Source organism: Dromaius novaehollandiae, chromosome 13, assembly GCF_036370855.1.
Source record: "Dromaius novaehollandiae isolate bDroNov1 chromosome 13, bDroNov1.hap1, whole genome shotgun sequence".
In the NCBI taxonomy this organism is placed as follows: Eukaryota; Metazoa; Chordata; class Aves; order Casuariiformes; family Dromaiidae; genus Dromaius; species Dromaius novaehollandiae.
This window is the reverse complement of record NC_088110.1, coordinates 18,422,255-18,446,611: the sequence shown is the minus strand read 5'-3', so window position 1 is coordinate 18,446,611 and position 24,357 is coordinate 18,422,255. Positions and strand designations below refer to the sequence as shown.

Sequence of the window (24,357 nt, the reverse complement as noted above, 5' to 3'; positions counted from 1 at the left end):
GTCCCTCTCGTTCCTTATGCAGTATGAAGTTATGCGGCTAAACCCCTATCACAGGACACTATGGATACTAAAAGTTCGCCTGAGTCTAAAATTGACTGGTTAATATAAATTACTGGAGGCTGGGAGAAATTTGGGGAATTTCTGAGGCGAGCGGGGTGCGGCGATGCCCTTCCCCTTCCCGCACGCCCCGGCGCGGTCTGCGCTGCCACCGCTCACTGCACCGCAGCGAGAACGGCGGTTTCGGGCTCCTGGGGCACGGCCTCTGCCCTTCAGCACCTTATTGGAATAAATGTCGCTTTATTGCTTTAACTACAAATGGATCAAATGTAACAGTTTAATACAATAATCACCCTGATGAAAAAGATGGAGATGGCAGAGTGATGGCAAAAGAAGCCAGGAGGATCACTTACTTATTACCAGCCTTTATTTCTGCACAAGCCCTTACAGCTCCCGTATACAAATAATAACAGATGGAAACCCTTTCATATCCTTTTTTCCCCTTTACTTTAGCCCACGGCGGCTCAGCGGTTACAGGGGACCACGCAGCAGCACTCCTTTTTAAAATGTGCCCTCTCGATTTGCAGACACAGCACAGTTCGCATTTTAGCCAAAACCATCACTGGACACTACAAACATGAGTTCTCCTCAGTGGAAAATCTTCTACTCCAATACTGTTACCCTGGGGATTAATATATACACCCCTTTTCACGCTCTTTTGCACAAATGCACCGATGGTACCAGCATGCAGGACTGGATATGCAGGAAGACTGCCCTCCCCTCCGAAACTACCGGGGGACCTGGGTAGCAGGGTGCCCTGAGCACCCCGGTGCTCAGCTGAGCAATGGCCACGCTGCCGGAAAGGACCGTGGCTTCCCAGGTGTGCACAAGCGCAAAAGCTGTCCCAGAAACATGGGGGTTTTAGGGCTTTTGTTTTCATCATCGAATTGCCCGTTCTCCTCAGTCAGAACCAAGTCAGAGTGGACATGGCCACAGTCGTTTTTCTTTTCAAATTCCTCTTGTCATTCCTAAAAAAAAAACTTTCAGGAAAAAAATAGAAAGAGGAGAAGAAAAGCATTCTTACCTTCTTGAAAGGGCTTTAAACCTCTGCTTGAACTGACTTTCAAAAGAGAGGGCCTTTAGACATGCTCTGATACCAGATCTGGTTCAACAGCATTCAATACCACTCAGCACCATCGTTTTCTGAAGACTGTGTCTTGGTTTACTGCCAATGTCCTTGATCAGAGCACAGAAGCATTTACTTAGGAAAATAACATTAAATGGCAGCCCATGGCAACAATAACAGCTCTATCGCCAGAATACACTCGCAGAGGATGCATGGGTGGCTCGATGGCCCTGAACGCTTAAGTACATTTTTTTCCTTTCAATTCCCTCTGGTACATTAATTTTTATTGATAGCTTATAGCTATGGCAAGTGGTCTTGGTTTTACTAACTTGCAGGACTGAAGAATATCACTGATGTGGAAAAAAAACCCAACACAACAAGCTGCCTTGCCACCGGACTGTATGTTTTATATTTCTGAACTACAAGCCTTTATTTAATTAGAGCAGCAATTGATCTCCCCTCCCCTACTTTATCTGCTCTGTCATTAATTTCTTTTAAAGATGAAAAAAAATCTATCATTACTCTAATTTCACAGAAGTGCTAGTTGATTTGCTCTATAGACCCGGGTGCAAAGTGCAATGGATTTGGGAACCGCTGCCTGCTCTCCGGGGCCGGCAGAGTCCCGAGGAAATTCGGTAAATGCCCCGTGCTCCACGGCACCCGCAACCTCAACAAGTTGCAGGGAGAAAGACAACAAACATGACTCCATTACAAAGAAAGTTGATGGTGCTTAATGCTAATTACGTTTCCTTTTTCCTGCTTGTATCTGGGTAAGTATCACAGAGCTCTGTGTCAGCAGTTTTATCTTAAATAACAGACTTCTTAAAACAAAGCGGGAGAAAAAACAACTCATCCGACTGTTTTTGTGAAATAACTGATTTGTGACAAAAGGATTACAGGGGAAAACAAAAAAATTAAAGCACCACAGTGCAGGTAGTTCTCACTGACCAAGTCTTTCATCAGGTCGTGGAGCCCGCGCTGGAGGTGATCCCCTGAATTCTGGTGTTAATGGATCATGCTGAGGTTTGTTTGTTTTTTCGCCGGGAAATCTTAGGGGACATTATGTTAATTCAGGCTGAATGCAATTTCTGTTATTTCTACATACGTGACACAAAAATGACCTTGCATTGTTACACAGCCACACAGCTGCGCGTCGGTGGCGAGAAATCTGGAACGCACCGAAACCGCTGAGTCAAGCCTTTAAAAGTAACACACACATTAGTAATGCTAATGATACTTGAAAAAAAGTGCTAAAAACCCAGCACATTACACATCTTCCACTGCAAAAGCGGGAGCTCTTAATAAGGGAATATTATGTTCATTCACTAAACATTATATTAAGTCTCTCTATATGTATATGGGTTATATTTTAGTGTTCACAGAAACATCACCGCATCCTATGATTAACCCTGCATAAACGCAACCTTCAGCCACAGTTTCTATAGCATATCAGTGAGTCAGATACGCTTTTGGGCTGCGACGTGCCACTGCTCTCGTGCCGGCGAGGAAGCTGATGATGGCTACACCGAGAACCACGTGTGGACCATGTACGGGGCACTGGGGATGGTGCCCCAGCCCGCTGCCGTCTCACAACGCAGGTTCCTCAGCATCGCCATGTCTCTTGTAGCAGCTGGCACAGCAGACACTCATCGTAAGGGGCCTAGGGACACCGCAATTATATAAATACCAGTAATCAAGATTATTATCCGAGACAGAAAACAAAACCAAGATCAATCAAAAACGGGGCCCATCCTCACTGCCGCTAAAATCAACGAGAGTTTTGAATCGATCTCCACGAGAAGTGGGCGGGGTTGCTAATGATTAGGCCAACAACAATTATTCCAGGAGCATCGTCTTCCCAAATTCGACGACGAGGCGGTGCCACACAGCAGTCACCGGAAGGGGAAGCGCCGGCGGCACGGGGGCTGCCAGCTCCCACGGGCCCCTCCGCCTGCCCTGCACGGGATCGCTGAGGCACAGGCTTTCGACAAAACCAGCGCCGCGGGCGCCTCTATTCTCGTAAAGCGCCTAATTTTCATTTGTATACGCTCATCTTTGTTTTGCCATCTTTCGGCATTTGAATACTCTGAAATGAGGTAATGAAACCAAACTAATCAGCACTTTCCGAGATGAATCTGATCTCCAGGAGTTCTTTGGGAAAAATGATTGAGGCGCATGATTTCTCTAGTTCTGATTAGGAATCTGTGATCAGAAATTATGTTTACATAAAGAAGCTTAAATATTATCAACAGCATTTAGCACTGCAGAATTGGTACTAATGATAAAAATGAAGTAGCAGTGAATTACATTTTAAATTTTTAATACTTAAAACAACAACAACAAATCTTTTCCCTTTTAACCACAAGAGCTATGACTTCCTGGTGAAAATCCCAGAGGGATTTTCTTCTTTTCTGGAAGGCATATTTCCTTCTAATTAATTAGATACTGCATGAGGGACTGAGGCAAAGTGAAAGGATAAAGCAGAACCTGACTGCTTTCTGCAGCTCTTGCCTCTCTCTTCATCAACTGCAGGGAGAAATTTCCCTTGCAAAGCCGCTTTTCCATGATTTTAGTGCCCATCTGCAAACCGGGCTCCCGGTCCTTCAGTCCGTTTGTCCCAGGTATGTGAAAGTATGTAAAGATAAGCTCTATACTGGCCAAAGCCACTTATTTTGGCCTGCTGGGAAAAGCTCCCAACGACTCTCCCAAAAACGGGCTCAGGACTACACCTTTTGCTGCCTGGACTGAAGCAAAATATTGATCAGGACTCCTCCTAAATTAATGCTTGTTCTTCTTCCTTCGAGGCTTCGCTGTAGCTGAATTTTAGAAGCAGCTCACCAGCTCTGAAAATTTTACGGTCTACGCATGTGGTTTCCTATTCATACGGAAAGAGAAATACATTTTAACTGAACTGAAAAACATCTTTTGTAACAGTGAGAGATAAACGGGGAAGGGAGAGATGGCTCCACAATCACACGAGAAGATCTTGGCAAACACTTCTGCTGCACTTCTGTTGTATAAAAGATAGAGCAGATTTTTTTGTCTTTCGTTTCCCAGGTTTCTGACCAGCTGTATCAGCGAGGGAAGCGTCACCACAAACATCACCGAACCGCTAGAGGAGATTTTATTGTCTGCCAGATCCACAAATTGGAACTGATCCTCATTCCACCAGCACCAGTTTTGCCAAAGTTTCTGCAAAGTAGACACAACAAAATACGGTCGCCTTTCAGGTTACTTCTGATTAAATTCCTATCATTTGTCTTGAAACAAAAGTTTCTTTTCTTTTTTTTTCATCTGACTGCAACGTATAATTTTAGTCAGCTAACACTAAATTAGACACCCACTCAGATTTATTATGATAAGAACATTCAGTAAGCTAATTTCAAGATGATGACTCCTATAAATTCTTATAATTTATTATTTAGTACTTTGGTTTTTAATCATTAAGTACGTGAAGACTTTGTAGGTCAAACCTGTATTAATGAAGACAGTAATCTATTTTTCAAACTCTCGGCTCCTCACCCACCTTTCAAATTGTAAATTAACAGAAATATCTTTAAACATATGTAGAAGAACAAAGGGAAAAATTGGGAGTATTTGCAGCACCGTTTAGCTAACCATTCCTGAGACTGTGCCTGCTAAATGCATCTCCTCGCCTCTATTACAACTCTCACCAAAGGGAAAGCGCAAATCAAACAAAACAAAAGACATTCCTTCAGTGAGCAATTTTAATAATCAGAAGCGCAAAAAATGGATGGAAATTATGCAAACATAAGCACTGAAGTTTTCATTAAATTGTTACATTAGCACAAATGGGGTCATTTAGAAGAACCTTCTCTCGCTGGCCACACTTGTCTGAAACTTAAATATTAACCATATGAATATTTTAAGATGGGAGTAAAGATATCTGAATAGAGCTTCTTTCCCACTCGTGTCCATTGCTACAGCGTCGGACGCCTGATGTTTCATTTATAAGCCGGGTCCTGCAGGAGCTCGGCTCCACGCTGGCCTCTGCCCAGCTGCAAGGACCACGCGGCCTCTGCACACGCCGGTCCTCAGCACGTATGGACTTACGGTGCTGCGTCTGCTGGTTTGCAGAGCTCACATTTCCTTGTCCTCCCTTCTCTGGTGTTTTATCCCCCGTGGGACATTTAATCCTCACGACAACGCCGGATATTCTTTTCAGGAATGCATGGGGACTGCAAGCCTGAATATATACAACACACGGCACAGCGCGTTTAACTACGCGTGAACGCCGTAAACCCGTAGAAACGTGGTTTTAGGAAGAACTCCTGTATCTGGTGCAGATCTTCTCACGTTTAGGGCTCATCCGTTGCTGCAAGCGTAGCGACCTGTCCGTTAGCAGCATCGCTCCTTCTGCGCAAGGAGCCACGCGCGGCGTCGGGCGCCCCTCGCAATCCAGCACCAAGCAGGAGCTGCAACTGAAGCACGCTCGCCGCTGATGTTTCACGCTTCTTTCCCTCCCGTAGCCTTCCAAAACCAGAGCAGAATATTTCCAGGAAATATTTAATACTGTGGGCCTACAGGAGAACGACACCGCCGCGGCTCGGCGAGGCTGGCACTGCGTGGGAGCGGAGGCAGCCGCAAAGCCTCCAACGCTGCTCCGTGGAAAAAGCCAAGGGCACTCAATGGAGCGTATCAAAACGTGCGTTTATTTATATATAAATAAAATATAGATTGTTTACTCACTAAACTTCAGCAAATTTTTACTGGTGTAGATGTGTTAACTGCAAGGCAACGGGGTGCAGGGTCTCCCCCCGGGGCTGGTCCTTCCCAGCCTCCACCGGAGAGGCACGGGTGGGAGCGCAGATGGTGCCGATGCTCTGCAGGGCTCTGTTTCGCCTTCGCCTCTGGTTTCCAGAACAGGCGTCCGGGAGACAGGAAGAGCCAAACGTGCAGGAAACAACCGGTCGCCCACGCAGCGGCACCCGTGCCGACGGGCCGCCCGCGGCAGCCCCTGGCCCGCCGCCCGCCCGCTCTGCCCTCTCCCGCGGCGAGAACGCGGCGAGCGGGACGCGCGGCGAGGCTGGAGCCTCGGGACGGCGGAGGCCGGCGTCTTTGGTCTGCACTGCCGGGCTCGGTGCGGGGACCCTCGCCTGCCGGGGTCTGCACCAAAAGCAACACACCTCGTCACAAGAGCCGCAGCACAGCTGCGAAACGGTAACTCCGAGGCACTGCAGACTCCGGTCGTATTCGACCTATTGCTCCAGAAGTGAAAGTCCCCTTAATCCCATCACCAACGCGCCGACTCGCCCGGTTCCTGACTGCAAAAACGTCTGCTAAGGACCTCAGAAAGTTACGTTTTAATCGGAGAATATTAATTACGTTTAAAATTATGACTCCCCCATGATTTATAACCTTGCAGAAACTATTGCATTTCCATATGTGCTTCCGCCATTTCCACTTCTCTATACCTCTCATTTTCCATTGTTTATTTTCCCTGATTGATGGTAGGGCTTTGGAGGTTTCCCATTATGAGCTTTATAATTATCACTGGTAATAGAGAAGCTCTTCCTATTATATTCAGTGAGACTGCCCAAATTATTCATTGTAGACCACTGGTACAGGACTACAAGAAAATAAGAATTTATTTCCAGTCTCAGGCATATGCTAGATAAGAGGATGTATTTATTTCTCCATGTTTCAAAAGGATTAAGGTTTGAAAAAATAAATATCACTTAGCTTGTCAGCATGCAGAACATTATGGTGCTGAGTTTAAAGTCCCTTTTCCTGGGTTAAGTACGACAAATCTAAAAACGGGCGGGAGGAAATCTCAACTATATCCTTACTCAGCTAAATAAATGAATACTATATATTTTAGCTGTTAAGCAGGTTTACAGAACAGACTGCTCAAAACTGTTTCTTGGCTTAAACAGTATAATGTGCTTATTTAGAAAAATGCTACAAAATTCCAGAAGTCCTTGACCCTTGGCTATTCCACAAGCTCACTGAATACATCATCTGGGCTTTGCTTAATTACACATAATTAGGAAATGTAATTATGCTTTCAGTGTTACTCTGCCATTAGGAGTGTAGTGGACAGCAATAACATTGCTAGGATGCAGTTCTCAAAAGGAAAAAAATATACAGTCAACCTATACAAACGGAGAAAATGTAAAAAGGCTAGTAAACTCTAACACGAAAAAAATAAACATGTTGATCTTGGCATTAGGAGAATACTTGATTTAAAGGCATTTTGCCAGCCTTTTGGTTCAGAGCATCGCTTAATGACATGCTCATTTGCATCAACACTCTGAGCGTCACCATATTATTTTGTTTCTCAATTACTTTGATATGCCAACTTTGTGACACACTTACGACTTTTTATCATTGCTTCGCATGCTAAGCTTCATCCAGGTCACAGATTAGTAAATTACTTCCAATCATGTCATCCCTAAGAATTAAAACATTTAATTCCCGTGCTCGTCCCCACGCAAGGGCTGCTAACGCACCGTGATTAGGAACGCTGCCTGAAACGAGCTCATTCCCAAAGCAAAATTTACATGGCTTGCTAACGTGGGAAGGCAGCTATTTCACGCCTTGATGACCGCCCACCAAACAAAACAGAGAGTGGATGAATGCAACTTGACAAAACAAATATAAGGGAAACAGATCTGATCTCCTAGTACATCACATTGCTGCTGCTTTTGTTTATCATGCTTTAACTGCCTATTATAGCAACTAGCTATAATAAAATAATACACTCCATTAAATAGATTCGTTACTTGTAATGTTTGCTCAGCGCTTGGGAGATATTTCACCCAAGTGCACTTCAGCAACGCAGCAGGTCGCCTTTCCCGGGCCGCGTCCTCCAGACCCCGCCGGGGTCACGCTCGCCGGTGCAGGCTCCGGCCGCCTCCGCTCCCCGTCCGCCGCCTTTCCTAGCGCGCTCCCGAGCTCTGCTGAGACGAGACGGGTAAGGTCAGCGGGTCTGGCCAGCCTGGCGCTGCTAACGCAGCCCTCGCGGCCCGGGGCTCCCGAGCAGCATGGGAAGCCCAAGGGCAGCTCCCAGCACGCAGCATTTTCTAGGTATCTTCGGTTTCATCTCAAGACTATCTGAAAATTGCAATAGTTTTGGAGCAGCATTCCCATTGCTATTAATTTCTACGTGTGATAAAGTCTTAAATACTATTAAATATTATTATTTTTTTTAAGAATCTAGCACTCAACAAGCAGTAGCTAGAAACCACTTGCTTACAAACTGGTTTCCATCATCAGTTCTCTACAAAACAGTGGCCACGGCTCCCATTTCGTGGGCAGGTTGAACTGGATTAGACAGACTGTCATCTTCCCCCTAAAGTGTTTAGCCCTGCTGCTGCGCACGCTTAAAGCAGGTTTTGTTCCCGAGGTGACGGCGGGCGTTAGGGAGGCATGGGAAATAACGCGCTCTCCATACGGCCCTATCAGTCTATCAAGCTTTCGGAGCCCTTTGAAATCCGCGGCAAGCAACCATCACATGCTACAGTTATCAAACAAATGTAACATCCACTAGATGTAATCTCTACCATTTTTATCTGTATTATATATCTCGCTATCTGTTATAAAACTACTTACATGTTATCAGATATAATTATTGAATATATTTACTATTTGGAAAAGAGTGTAGCAAAAGATCTAGAATAAAGATAAAACGTAAGGGCATGCAAGTAATTCACCACTTTAATTGCTTCAAGAAGCCATGATGATGTTATTCTGATATTAAAATAAGTTCCTTAATTAATTAGCAAAACATTGACAAGGGTCCTTAAACCCATTTTCACCAGCAGTGCAGCAATATTTTAATTACTGCATTTTTTCTGAAAGCACAGCATACATGTTATAATAAATTTATCTATAAACTGTCCTTTCGTTTGCCAATATACTTTCTTAATGACACACAGCTCTCGTGGCACTGTTTTGCCACACTGCCAGGACAACAGACAGAAACAGAGTATTTTCAATGGCTAATAAATACGTGCTGGCGATTTCGAACATACTTCAATTAACAAAATAACATTTATTACAAAAGCATCAACAGTCCCCAGGCTCCAGGGGAAGGGACAAGCCATGAAGGCAGGGGGCAGGGAGGGGGGACATCCGCAGCCGCAGGGAAACACTCCTCAGCGGTGTGTCTGTCTGTCCGATTTTCAGACCAGGACATCTGAGTGTTTCGAAACATATCCTAATCAAAACCAAGACTAAAGAAACGCATTTGTAGGCAATTCCAAGTGTTTCTTGAGATCCCAAGCAAAGGACGTGTGAATCCTATCGGCTGAATGCTCAGGGTAGAGGAAGAGAGAAAAAAATTATTTTTACATGATGACACATTTGCATGTTGCATATTTTTATTTGCCGCTATGATTTTATTTGCAGATCGCTACTGAACTACTCCCTCAGAGAAACTCTTCGGTACTCAAGTAAAAGAAATGTTTTTAAGCATCTTTAAGCATCATGTAACTTATTTCCCCCATCACACTCCAGCTTTGTGCCCTGGGCTTTTGGGTTTCAACGGACGGTACCGCTACGTTTGGCTTTTAACCTGCAAGGCGGCTCCACTAAGACCCCTACACTGGTTTTTCTATTGAATCCTGTATTTTTCTTCTAAAAAATTTCCATAAATAATAGAAGCGAGAACACTCTTTTTGTTCAAGGAAGGATTGCTCCAAGTACAAAGTATCGTCTGCTCCCCACTCGATTAAAACTCCCCAGTTTGGCTTCAGAAATAAGAGGAGAAAACCCTTGCCGCACCTCCGAAGTGCGCAGGCTTTGAGCTGTGTCAAAGACCTTTGAACAAGCTCTATAAATGACATCCATATTTGTCCATTTTTGACTTAAATTGCTTTTGGTTCAACTGCATGCAGGACTGAATTGCCTTGATGCAATGTCATATGAAATGACATAAAACACAGAAAAAAGCAAGTTGCTGGCTCGGATTAGGAAATAAAGGAGTCACGGCCCTCGTTCACTTCAGTAAATGTCGGAGGAAATGAAAATGAAACTTCTGTTAAGAGGTAATCTCTTCGAAGCTCGATAAGAGCAGGCGACATTTTATAAGTCTCAAGTTTTTCATGTTATATTTAGCAGGTACAATGAAACAATTTACATACAGTCCAAGACTGCTCATGTTCCCACACTCTTTTTCCGAGCAGAGAGATGCGCTCTGCAATTCGTTAGGTTCTTGCTGTATAATCTGAGTTTTAAAGTCAGATTTACCCCGAGCAAGGCATCTCCCTCACGTCCTCTTTCAAACAGCAAAGGCAAAGGCGTGGGAAACATCCCGGCAGCTGGGAGCGACGCTTCCACCTACCACAATCCTCTTCCTCTTGGTGAGACCAAGCATTTGTTTAGGCTTATAGACCGGTATTTTATACATTTAAATGCCAGTTTGCTGAAACTCAGAACAGAGAATCTGATTTTGAGTTCCTAGCTTTGAAACTGAGCTTTTTATTAGCATTTCTCTGCTTTTTACCCTCAGTTCTACAGGATTCACTGTTCCATGGAGTGGATTTCACCCACGTCTGTCCTACCATCGCACTGGAGCCCTAGCAGGGTCCTGGAGGACCGTCCACAGTTACTCTGCACCACAGAAACCTAAATGCTCGGGACAAATAATTCTCAGAGGTGCCTAACGCTTGCAAATTCAATTGCTAATTTATATCAGAGCCCCATGCATCCCATGGAAAATCCCGATGTTCAAAAATCCCACAGCATGCCTGAGAAGGCAACGTGGTTTTCCGCGTATTTTTTGACGGCATCAGATGGGAACGTCTCTTGCGAATCTGGGACTGAGGGACCTATTAAGGGCATTTGTAATTTGGATGCTGACTATCGGCATGAGTTTAGTCGTGGTAGTTTGCATCTTTCATGTTCTATGCAAATAGAAATAACTCAAGGGTTCGTTCATTGAAATACATGTAGCACCCACAAACTAGGCATTTTTTAAAAAAAATCAGTGTCTTGTTATACACAGAAATATCTATTTCCCTGAACCCTAGAAGGCTTTTTTTCTTTCTTTAATCATCAATAAAATATTCAAATATTCAATATATATTTAATATTGCAGTTTAAAAATACTTTCAGGATAACATTTAGGTACATTATATAGGAAGCATATTAAAGACAGATCCAGCTAATAATTTCAAAGAAATTTATCAGATTCATTCTCTTACAGATAGCTTCAATTTATCTATAAATTGCTGTTAATTCCCACACGACTATCACAAAATTATTTTTGAGTCACATCAAGATAAAATCAAGAAAAAGTAGTTGGGATAATCTTAGAAGCTAACATCACTGTTCTTATTTGTTTAAATATCTTTTTAATAGTCCGTGGCTTCCTAAACCTTTACAAACATTACTTGATTCTCATTCCTCTGTTCTCAGGACTGGGATAGTTAGCTAAGATTAAGTCCTATAAAAGGAGAAGGAGCCAGGTTGAGGTCACATATTTTTAAACACATAGAGGCTGAATCCTCCAAATGACACTGAGCAAGAGGTAAAGAACTGGAACCTTGATCTCTTCCTCATTATCATGCAGTGATTATATCCTAAGTGCAGTAGTATTTAAGGAAGAAATCCTGTCCAAATCGCACATATTACAGAAAAAAATACTTTCATTAAACAGCACAGCTCACTTTTTTTCTGGGAGTAGAAAGCCAGAATTTGGAACCATGCTAGTATTTCAGTGTTCAGATTTTTCAAATCGGCCTAAATAAGAATTCATACAAATTTCATTTCCGTATCAGCTGCATATCTAGCAATTTTTAATTGCTTTGGAAAGTTTGATCTCTGTTTCCTATAAAGAAGACACGGGGTTAGCTGGAAACGAGGACCCTATTAGTTGAGCAACTACATTCAGCACCTCTTGAAGGGTGACTGTGAGCTGCACAACTGATTTTTTAATAAGCGCACATATTCATATTATTATAATAGCAATAGGTTTGTTGAAGGAGATAGAACATTTGCAACAGTCTTAGTGGATGCAAATAAAAACTAAAGTTCATATGCTAGCAGGGTTTCTTTGATCGTTTTTATATGGTTACGGTAATGTTAAATTGACAGCCTGACTTGAGGTTATGCATCGACTTCAGTGAAAATGGATACTTGCAAGAAGTTCAAGAAGAAAAAATTACACACTGCAATGCAATGCACTGTCCCCATATATAATGCACACGATGAAATATGTATAATTTATTTTAGAGCTTAATAAATACCTTCAATAGAATGCTGATTTGCAGGAGCCAATAAATTACCCTCAATCTGTTATTTAAGATGGCAACACTGTCTGTGATGACTACGCCAACACCTAATAGGAGTTTTATCAAGGAAAAGTGTATTAAATTGATGTTTTAAATGAGTGCCTCACAGAGACAAGCAGTTCAGATTTGATCGCATGCGTTTTATTAGCTTTGTTTCTGTGCGAGCGTATGCCTTTTATATTGATCCCTGATTTCTGAGACCATGAGTAGCATTTTTTCGTGATGAAGTCCCATCTCTCCCGGCGGTGCCAGGCGTGGGAGGGCATCGCCCGCTCCCTCCCACGGCTCCGCAGGGGAAACTCCAAGTGTGTCCGTGCTGATCACAGCCGTCTGTGATGGCTCCACCCTGAGCTCTGTCGAGATACGCTTAATTTAAAGCAGGTATTTCCTAGGCACCACTCGAGCATCCTGCATTTGAACGGAGACCACGTGAGCGCACGCAGCGTGGGAGCCAAACGGTCCCACCTGACCCGTGCACAGACACGCGGGCTCGGGAAACTCAGATTTCCTTTCGAGAGCACGACAGTTGCAAGCAAAACGTACGTGAAAATTAAGGACAACAGAACATTATAAACCAGTCTCAACCCAACCCAAAAGCTACGGGATTTTACATGTCTGTACTTGTGCTCTCTTTCTTCCAGCAGTAAGCATACGGTTGCATTCAAACTCAGGCCATTTTTGTCCCGGCGAAGGCACAGATCTGCACAAGTCACTTGTCCTCTGCTCAGTCTGAGCGCTGCAGGAAAAGCTAGCCGGCTGCACTTACTTTCTGCCTTTTGCAGCGGGGAACTACAATACTCAGACTTGCATAATAATTTATGTATCGAGCAGGTGCGAAAAAGACAAGATCACAACCTTTACATCCAAATCTTGTTCCACTGATACTACCAACACTGCACCTAACAGACTCGCTTTCGTACAGCGATACATTTGTTTGCAATGATTGTTACATTGCTTTTGATTAATAATTAAAGAAAGATGCCTAACCCAGGAGGAAATCTTAGGGAATGACAGAAACATCCATTTATGATGGCAAGGAGGTAAAGTAGTACAGCAGTCCCGAGAGATCAGCCAGAGCTCAGATGTTACCTCCAATACATGCTGATGCCATCCTGCACTGTCAAATAAAACTGAACAGCACAATAGAGATATGCGACCAAAACTGTCAGCACCGATAGGTATTGCAGAAATTGTATTAGGAAAATGGATGTACTGAGATTCAATTTTTGGATTGTACAAAGGTTTAATTTGGCGACCTTGGAGGTCTCCTGGCGGAAGAAGGGAGAGATCCCGCAGTGTTTAAAGAAAAAGAAAAGAATAATCCATTTTCTGGCAACGCATATTTATCCCTTTATTTGCAATCCAGCTGACGGAAAACAAAAACTTGCCTGCACAACACGTGACGCATCTTTGTTTCAGTGATCCCGTCTTCTGGCCAACAGCGACCAGAAGCCGCCTCTGCTCAGATCCTACTGCGCTTACGTGGTGGAGGAAGGGAAACACCTGCAATCTTCTGACACCAACACAACGCCAGTAAGCGAAGTCTATAGGCATACACGCATTTCCACGCACGAAGCCATAAAAACACCTTGAAAATGAAGGCCATGGATTAAATGGACTCAAATTTAATCACCATTTCTTATTGTTTTGGACCTTTAGACACACTCGCATTGAATCCTATCTACAGGGTCGGAGCATCTTCCTCCTGAGGCAGTCTTCCCGGGGTCCAGCCGGCCCAGAGAATAAGCTGGCCCGTAAGAGTAAACCCACGGCTCCTCGGGAGCCCCACTTTCGGAGGGGAGCCCGAGCGGCAGCCCAGCCGAGGCGCCCGGGGAACTGGAGGCTGACACGGGGCGCTCTGCCCATCCATGCCTTGCTTCCCGCAAGCCCGCAGCGGGGAACCTGCAAGTGGCATTTGGCTACGGGACCGGGACTTCAGTTATTTATTTATTTGCAACGATAGTGATGGGAGAGCCTGAAGACCGCTGCTCATCCGCCTTTCCCACGGCCCCTTCGCTGCAGAAACACTGCGCGGGTAGCGCTGCTGGTGAGGAAGGGAGCCTGGCACAGAAGCCCGGCACAGGAGCCCGGCTCGACGCTGGGCTGAGCCCCCAGCCGCTGTCAAAGCTGCTGCACTTTGCGCCTATGCAACATCACGTGTTCAGCCCGTCTGAGTCCGTTAATCACATTATTACAGGATAAACTTACCATGCAGTCGCTCCAAACCGCAGTGCATTTGCAAAAGAGATGTTACTGTTACATGCTTAATAACTATCATCGTGGCTGATAATTAATTATTTGCACTGAGCAAAGAGAAACGCGGCAGCGACGAACACGGAAAGACAACCAGCAAAAATCATGGAAACATCAAAGATGCCCTGCTGTTGGTCCACAGAATGGCTAAACAAAAGGTTTGTCCGCCCCTAGTCATGTTTCACTCATTTGTTTTTAAAAGTATTCTAATTTTATTTTAAGAACGACTGAAAGGATGAAATTTCATATATAATTTGTAGTCTAGGGATATGGTTTTGCAAAACGTCATTAAAAGCAAAACAGGGGAAGGCGGCTGCTCTGGGATCCCTTCCGTTCAGTGATGTTGGCCGTGTCGCGCGTCCGAGTGGAAAAGCACAAGCCCTTCTGCACCAGCGTGTCAGGAGGAGGTGGAATAGAGGTCACATCTCAACAAAAAAGAAAAAAAAAAAAGCACTAAGAATGCAATTCTGTATTTAACAGACAAACAAAAACAAAGCTTGGGCTTTCCAGTGAAATCTGCAATCATACGTGTTACTTGCTTTTCAATATCCTTATAATTAACAAATGATTAAAACTGGCTACTGTGTATGTGCAGGTCCTGTTCTCATAATGTTTTTACACAAAATCTGCACTTACTTATACCAACAGTGCTGAGCCCATACGACAGGACCCTCCTGGCACTACGCAACTCTTCACCGGCTCCTGGATTATTAATATTTTCACCGTGATTATTATTATTTTCATATTCATGGCTATTTTCGACCTTTTATAGAATTATGACATTAACAGAGAACTAGATATAAAGTTGGTAAATGTAATACTTAAGTTCTGGTTTATAATAGGAAAACCCAAAGCATTTCAAAGTCATTCTTGTGCGTCTCGATTCTCCTGGCCAACTGCAGCCTATTTATTTAAGTTCCTGCGACCTCCCAAGACCCTGACAATGACGAAGCACAATAGGGACAGTCAAGAAGGGCGTAGGAAGAAAATTAACTGTGATTTTGCTTATTTGTGTTGGCTGAAGGCAGAACCTTCACCTTATTTTCATGCTTTCTTATTCCCTACCTCGCAACTCGGAGAGGCTGGAGATATAATAGCGCGATAATCGAGTGCCTTCACAGGGCCCACCAGCGCATTACCGCTCCGACATGCAGAATGCAAACATCTGCCGGCATCATTAAGCCATTTCTATACTCTACATACCAAGACTTGACCCTGTGACCATTTCTACCATTAGATTTGAATGACCTCAGCAAAAGAGCTGAAAGGCCAGAGTATTAATTCACGGAACCACAAGCTCAATTTAAGATTTAATTTGAGATAACTAAGAGCAACTGAAAGTGTATTCAAACTTATAAGTGCGGAATAAAAGATCTTACCCTGTTTTTCAAGTTAAATATAAATTCAATATTTTTAACAGATTTATTCACAACTTTACAAACAAGGCCAGGGTCCTTTTAGCATTCCTCTAGCTTAACATCCAGCAATACGATGCTTCTGTTTAGCGATTTTTTTTTTCTAATTTATGAATGTCTTCTCTATAGGGATTTTTCTGCATTCTGATTATATCCCTAAGGGGAAAAACGCTTCATTTATGAGCTATTCCCATCATACAGCTTTGAAACGCTCACTTTTATTCCAACTTAAATTAGCTAAAAGCCTGTTTGCTCAATCACAATGGTTCTCAAATCTTAACACGACAATTAAAATATCTGAAAAGTCTCCTACATGACGTATAAACAAATCACGCAGCGTTGACGATCCCACGGCCTCCTTTGGCGGGGTCTTCGGTAGGCTCCAGAGCGCGGGCCGTACGGAGGATGTCTTAGTTTTGCGTGAAAGTGATTGGGACACAGTAAACAGAGTCAAAATAATAAAAAAGCACAGCAAACATCTGCAATTCCCAGATGTTGCCAAGGTGAGTATAACACGGAGCTATTTAGCAAAGAAATACCGCGCAGATTTTTTAAATGAAGAACCTCCTGTTGGGGGAACACCTGAAGCAGGCGGTGAGGGTCGGGCACACGCCGCGGTCACCGGCGGCCGGGGAGGAAAGCGGCACACGGCCCCGGCGAGCGCGGCCCCCGTGCTGCACAGCCTGCTTCTCCTTTCCTCCCGCCCCCCCTTCACACCCTCCCTCCGCGCAAAGCACAACATTCATCACTTGGCTCCGAGGTGCAAAAAGGGACTGGGGCTAGGTAGGGCAGGGTAAGGTTTTCTTTGACTCCTCAGCACATTCGTCATGCGGGCTGTCTGCCTGCCCGGGAAACCTTTTCACCCCCGGCTTATTGCGGAGACGTACCCCAGGAGAAAGGAGGAAGGTGAAAAATGGTGATGTCACTAGGTTGTTGCAAGGTTAGCACACCCTTAAATGGAGCAACGGCAAGCGGAGCAGCTGCTCGGCTCCCCGCATCCCTGACATCCATCCTCCCACCCGGGAAAAGCGCAGGGCTCGCGGAGCACCGAGCACGAACTACTTGTTGACATAATTAGTGCTGGCTCAAGGGCTCTTTTTAATAGCCAAGTTGGCTGCGTTTTGCAAGCTTTCATTGGCAAAACCCAAGCAAAGTTCAGCCAAGTTCTGTATCTATTTTGCTTTGTGTCTTATGCATTTCCCAACTTGGAAAAAAGAGCCAAAACGTTCTGGTAGCTTTTCAGCTTTGTGGTAGTCGGGATTTTAACGTGATATTAGCTTTTAAAATATACAAACTTTCTCGGGCAAGCATAAGGCACTTAGAAGGGGATATAGATTTAAGCTCACAAGAAAATTACGGGAGTAAGAAAGACTCATTAATGAAGCCTGGACCGTTAACTCAAAACTAGACTTTTTGCACATAACACAAGGCTTTGAATCTGCTGTCCCTTGAGACTTCCTCCATCCAGATAGAGACCAAATTATCTCAGACATAAGAAACAAATTGAAAGAAACCATATTTCCATCATCTTTTCCTCCTTAGTTTCATTAAACGCTGGATAAGTTGTAACCAGTTGGACTTTTGGAGCTCCATAAAATTATGTTTGGACTGTAGGACCATGAGCGCGTATTTGCCTTCTCTGCAAAGTTTGTGCTAGTTTGCCAGAGTCCTCCGGTCCAGAACTTTTAGCTGCTTGTAGAAAATAATTTATGCAAGAAGGGCTTTTTTTCTCCCCCATTTCTTTATATTACTTGCAGTCTGTTCTACTTTACAAACAGTTCCTAAATGACTTGGTAAGCAAAATTAGATACTGTAGATTCCTATTGCAATTTTAATTTAAAGGAAAAGGAATCAGTTAGCTGTGCAATTATGCTAACTGTAATGCACATTCTGCTACATTCTTGGTGGCAATAATCCACCCTTGGGTCATATTCAATTGTTTCGCTTGTACCAGTGACATAATGGGGTGTCCTATTCTGCACACTCCTTTGTAATGGTTTTACTAAAACATGCTTACAACTGTTGCAAATATTAAAACATTCCACGTAGCAGAGACGAAATTACTTTTTAATCAAAGATAGATATTTCTTCTTTTATATTTTTAGCTACATAATACAATTTAATGTTGCATTCAAGACACAAAAGCAAACCAAAATAAAAAAAGCTTTGAGGTGAAAATCTTTCTGCAACCCCCAGCTTAGGTCCCACTTTTCTGGTTTTATTCTGAAAATGCAGAGCATTAACAACTTTCTTTGTAAGACCTCGTTTTCTACTCTTTTATCCCTACTACAGAGCTGCACCCAAACGCTGCTGAAAAGAGTCTTCTCACTGACTGAAATAAATACCGATCCAGGCACACGATGTATTGAAACACTGCGCAGTCAAAGCAAAGCAACAAAAGATGCACTTTAGATAAAGACAGGAATCTTTGTACACTTTAATGCAAAATATTCTTGTATGCAAATATGTGTTTGTCTATGCAAAACATCCTATAATTATGTATATATTTTCATGATTTGCATAAGAAAAGGCTGGATTTCAATGTTATGTCAATATTAAGCCCTCCTACAAAAACGTGTGTTTCAGCATCTTTCTTGTGATTAGTAGCAGACAAATACAGTTTTAAGTGTTTTTTTCTTTGATGACCAAAACTATTCAGAAAATCATCATTTTGATACTGCATTTAACCAGTTTGTCAAACAATTTCTGTATTGAGTTTGCCTAATATATTGCATCTGTGAAAACTAAGCAGATGCAGAACCCATGCTGTCGTTATAAAACCCTGGAAAATGATAGCATGTTTTGTTTTGCATGCCATCGGTAACACCAAATACCAGAACAAAACACTGCCTTCTCAATTAGAAACAATGCAACACTGTTTTCACAAACGACTGTAGATTTTCCTTTCCCCCTCCCAAAGAATACGATGCACTGACCAAACATAACATACATTCATAATGTCCGATAAGAGAATCGCCCAATAAAAATTATATGATAACATAAATGCAGTCATTAACAGCAGACCTTTCCTCTACTAAGACAACATTACTAAGCATATGGCATATCTCAGGGAGAGTAGCAAATAGTCACATTCTTGAGATAGCATGCAATTTTCTGGCTTGTTTAATAAACTCTGAACTACATTTCAGGCAGGAGAAGACATATGTCTAAGGGAAGAATGTGTGGCTTTGTTTTCGCAGAAATTTCTTTCCGAGTAACAACAAAAAATGACATGAAATGAAACAAAATGATAAAATAAAATAAAATAAAACTTGTTAAATAGAATGAACGCTGATTGCCTGGGAAGAAATCCTCCCATCCAGGGAAGCAGCCCGAGGAGCACTATTAAATCTAAGGGCTGTGCAGGTCAGAGAGACCGAACAGGCTCCAGCAGAAGGTGCATCACACCACTTGCTTATTTGTACCCCATAGCGTTGTACGCTGTGTCACATTTGGTGTTCCCTACCAAGAAAAGTAGGAAATTAAAAAATCTGAGTGGTAAGGGCTGCTTTTGTTTTCCCAAGAGGGTGAAGGGGCTCTTGGCAGAGTCCTTGGGGATGCTCGGGGCTCTGTGCATCCCACCAGCCAGGAAGCCAATGCAAATCACAGCTCTTCATGCTTAGCTTAGCTCTATTTCTTGTTTACTGCTCTGCAGGGAAAGCCCGCTCCCTCCGCACCCCGAGGAAGCTGCACAGCCCAACTCGCCACCCTCCAACCCGTGCGAGAGGCTCAGCGGAGCCGGCAGCGCGGGGCGACAGCCTGCAGCACCCTCGGCCCCTCCACGCACCCCGCGACCCGCCGGCCTCCGGGGCAGGACCTGCGGGGAGCCCTGGAAGAAAAACACACGCGGCTCCCGGCACATCCACACCGCCCCACGTCCCTCCCGACGCAGCGCGCGGTGCCCAGCCGCGGAGACGGCAGGCTGGAGAAGCCGCACCATCTGCCTCCCCAACAGCAGCAAGACCGAGCTACAGATTAATTAGCTGCACTTTATGTAAAGTGGATTACAACAAATAAATACTTTTATATACAAATTCAACTGAAGAGCTAAACAAAGCCTTTTACATTAATTGTTCGCTAATTTTGTTGCAACTTATCTCCGCCGTGTTAAGTACCGCTGCATCCTTCAGATTGCTGCTTTTAAAAATAAATCACAGAATAATTTTGCGGGGGCCAAATGGTATGAATGCCGATAAACGGCTGAGAGCAGTATGATTTGTGTCATTATCAGAGGGTGTATGCTCACTATCAGAAGCGCTTTCATGACAAGGAAGGTATTGAAATTCAAAAATGTTTAATAAAATGTAAACCTTATAATCTTCCAGGTATTTATCCTGCTGCTAATTACTTCCAGGGGGCCTGGCACACATGTAAAAGAGCAATGAATATCAGCAGGGAGCATTTGCTAACTCAAAAAGTTAGAAAGACCACTTTCCCTGGAGATACATAGCTGTTAAATCTGTCAACTTAAAACGTAATGTGGACCATCTAAAATAATCTCTATTCTCCGAGCAGACAGGCTGCATGGGAATTAATACAGTAGTAATCTGGTAGACAGCAGCCGACAAGAATTCAAGAGATATGAGACCCCAACCAGCTCCAGCCGACCAACTGTGCAAGGAAGCTGCAGCCAAAAATGACGGCTTCACACACAAAGATGTGATTTTCTCACAATACCAGACCACTTTCCGCTAAAGTTTCGCGTGCTGGATCTTCGGCTCCCTGTAAGTTTGCCGGGAACGACGGCGGGATGTGCTTGGGTGCTCACAGCTGTGCACGTGCGTGCGGGGCGTCCGCAGCTCAGACATGCCGTCGCCTTCGCCGCCCCCCCGGCGCGCGGAGGCCAGGTTATCAGTGCAATACCTATTCCTTAAATATACCACTGCATTTCCCCTTAAAAATAATTTTTTTTTGCTTTGACCAAATATTGCAAACAATCCTTTTATGCTGAGAGCATTAGGCACAAAGCTGCTCGGAGCAGCAGGGGCCACGGGCTGCGCGGCGGGTAGCGGCCGCCTAGCCGAGGCTTTGGGGTCGGCGAGCTCCAGACCGGCGATGCACAGGATGGTATGTGCACGCACACGCACGCAACAAGCGGTGCTGAGCCCCGGGGTGCGGCGAGCGTTGCTCCCCAGAGGCTGCTCTGCAGCTCTCTCCAGTATCTAATCTAGATAAATGACCCAGTCAAAAAAAAGCAACGGCAAACTAGCTATATTTGCTGACATTGCGCAATTAGCAGAGAATGAACCATGGAGGAGGCAAGAAAAAACAAAGAGGCAACAACAACAACAACGAACTAAAAAAACCCCCAGCGACGAGGGTTTGGGCCTCTCCTCCAACTTGGCTGACACACGACATACGAAATTAATGTTGACACGTGTAAAGCACAACACATTGGCTTGTGGTAAGCAGATACCAAATAAATCTGAGCAGAAGGAATTCAAGAAGACCTTGGGGTAACGGCAGACCCATCATTAATAAAAAAAAAAAAAAGGATGAAATGATAGGAAAAAACAGTGATTGCAAGCCCATCTCTTCTATTTTATATGCTTACAGGTACAGTTGCCCAGAGGGGAAGGCATGCTCACTGAAGTTAGGACAGGATTATTTAATTCTCTAGCAAAGCCCAACTAGAATATTGTGTCACCACCTTATAAAATGATATTAATATAGCACTTGAAAAGGTATTAGGAAAAGCAGAGAAGGTGATTCACGGACTAAAGAGTATGAGCTTATAGGACCTAAGTTCACATAGCTTAGAAAGGAGATATTTAAACAGGAATTTGATGCATATATATAAATATATAAAGAAAACCTTTAAAGTAGATGAAGGATTTACTTTTTTTAAGAGGATACATAAGGGAAAATAACAGAAGCTAAAGAAAACACACATCTAAAATAAACTGAGGGACTGCGGACATAGAGTCCACCTCCTTGGTCGAACGCCTTCTCCCTTCCCACACCCCAGGCCGGCGGAGGAAGGTGCTTCCTAGTGAACGAATCTAGGTCATGCTCTTCCACGCGAGGGGGAGGAGGAGAAAGGAGGAAGGAGCAAAGCCCCGGCACGTCCAGCTGTGCCGTGCCCGTACTTCGGGGATGCTGCAGTGCTCGGTGCTTCACCCTGCCGCCCAACGCAGCAGCCCAGAGCAGCCACGGGCTTGTTCTCCTCCCCTCATCTTCAGCGCTGTCTCCTTTGGGGCACCAGAAGTCCGGAGGGAGCAGCCCAGGCACCACCTCGCCTTCACCCAAGCTTAGGGGACGCAATTCGGGACGGTCTGGAGACAGGCCCCAGGCCCGGGAGGCTCTCTTCTCCCTCTCCTTCCTCCCCTCCCCACGTGCCCGCGCTAGGTACGGCTATATTCGAACCCAAAGTGAGGCCCTATCTGCTAAAATAAAAGAGTGCAACCTTCAAGTGCTCATTCATTTCTTTTAACCACCACTTTTCAACATTAAGGATTATTAACTTTAATGCCATTGGTGAGAAACTTTATTATGTTTTCAAGAAATTGCTTTAAATCAAAACTGCAGATAAGGCATTTTTCTCCCCTCGGAATTACATGGTTGTGTTGGCAACCAGCAGGAATCCATTTGAGCAATAGAATTACCACCTCCTGGAGGAGAAAAATGGGACGAAAGCAGGCCGAGCGGCGCGCGCTTAAAAGTCACGGGGAAAAGGGCAAAACGGGAAGGAATGGCAGCCCCGGGAACGGGAAAAGCTAAACAGCCCGCTGTTGAGTAAAGCCTTGGGGGGAATTATCCCGACGTAAAATAGCTGGCGCAGCGGCCTCGCGCGGAGATTTTACGGGGCAGCTAAAGCCCCCATTTCTGCTCCCATCACAGCCCACGTCCCCGGCACCGCAGGCGGGGGCTCGGCCAAAGCGCTGGACCGCTCGACGTCAGGGCACCGACCCTCCGCTACGGTCGCAGATGGCAGCAGTTTTCAGGGAAGTTCACGTGCACACACTGCTTTTCCTGAACGAGCTATAATTCTCTTCTTTAAAGGGAAAAGACAAAAATGGGTAGATATCCCCATCTAAAGTGATACTTGCAAGAACTTTCTGGTTTCTGGAGTAAAATACACAATCTTGCTTGTAAGTAAAATATCAGGTACCCATGCAAAGTCAAAAAAATGTGCCACGTAGTCAAGGTTTTATAAAAAAAAATTACTTCCTCCTTCTACATCCATTTTTCCCACACAATTAACAAAAACTTTATATAGGTGTGCAAAGGTCAGCAATACATGCACGCTAACATTTATATAAATGTTTTACACTAATAACAAAAGGGACTTTTTTTTTTTTAAGCTGACATTTCATTTTTAAGATTTTGCAAAATAACTCTCTGCTGGGCTGATTTTCTGTCCTATTAAAGCTCACAAAGAATTTTTATCAGAGTTATAAAGCCCCTGAAAATAAAGACGCTTTAATGGACACTACATTTACTATGGTGCTCTGAACATGGTGCAGCAGTAGAGACCAGCAATATTTCTTCCGTGTGTAAATGTACAGCACAGTATAGGCAGTACGCATGGATAGTCACAAATCCCAAGCATTATGCCAAGATGACAGAGTACTTGTCTTTTTTTGTTCTTGTGCTGTAATTTATCTTAAAAAAAATGGACTCAGGTTTTCCTGCCTGCTATGAAAAGTGTCCAAGAGAATGTCATAATGGCATTACTCCTGCTCGAAAAGCTAATCTACTTTACGCTGTCCTCCTTTACGAGGCACTGTCATTTCCCAGAAACAAAAGTAGCCGCAGCGCACTTGCTGAAAATAAGTTGTAAAGCACTGTCAGTCGCTCGGCAGAAAAATGCCAATTACATCACATGCTTTTCTTGCCTTAGCTTATAATATATGTAATGGCTGAGGAAAACTCTGCCACGGCCTCCCGGAGGCCCAGGCGATGCAGATGCTGTGCCCCTCGCAACGGCGGGAAGAGCCGCGCGCGGTACCAGGGATGCGGGATGCAGGATGCGTGCAGCGCGCAGGAGGGCATCCACCGAGAGCGCAGCACCCTGCTTTGGCAGAGCACGCTGCATCCCCTCCGCCAACGCACAACAGCGGCTGTCATTCAACCGCTAGACGTATTGCATCCGCTCACTTCGTCCCCAACCCAACCCACCTGCCTCGCTTCTTAGATTTGTCCTGAACTCATTGCAACTGATGTCTTTATAGTTTACATTTCCCAAGCAAGGTTTAGGGTATCTTAACAAACTACCTTTAAAAAATAAATACCATCAACAAAAAAAAATACAAATGTTACATGCAAATATTGTAGAGTTAAAGTTCACTAAATAACGACTTGCTGA

General features: G+C 44.2%; 1 protein-coding gene across 5 annotated transcripts in view; it reads right to left on the bottom strand.

Moving 5' to 3' along the window:
• WWOX (WW domain containing oxidoreductase) overlaps window positions 1-24,357 on the bottom strand; it is a 509,240-nt gene that overhangs the window by 177,850 nt on the left and 307,033 nt on the right. For 2 of the 5 annotated variants that reach the window (XR_010391474.1, XM_064519734.1), the window contains one exon: window positions 14,823-15,059. The exons of the other annotated variants lie outside the window; for them this stretch is intronic. Coding sequence is in view for 1 of the 2 variants with exons in the window: in XM_064519734.1 (XP_064375804.1) it covers window positions 15,054-15,059 (6 nt within the window). In the remaining variant the exon portion in view is untranslated. Of the gene's footprint in view, window positions 1-14,822; window positions 15,060-24,357 lie in introns of those variants that run through there. 5 annotated transcript variants of the gene reach the window in all.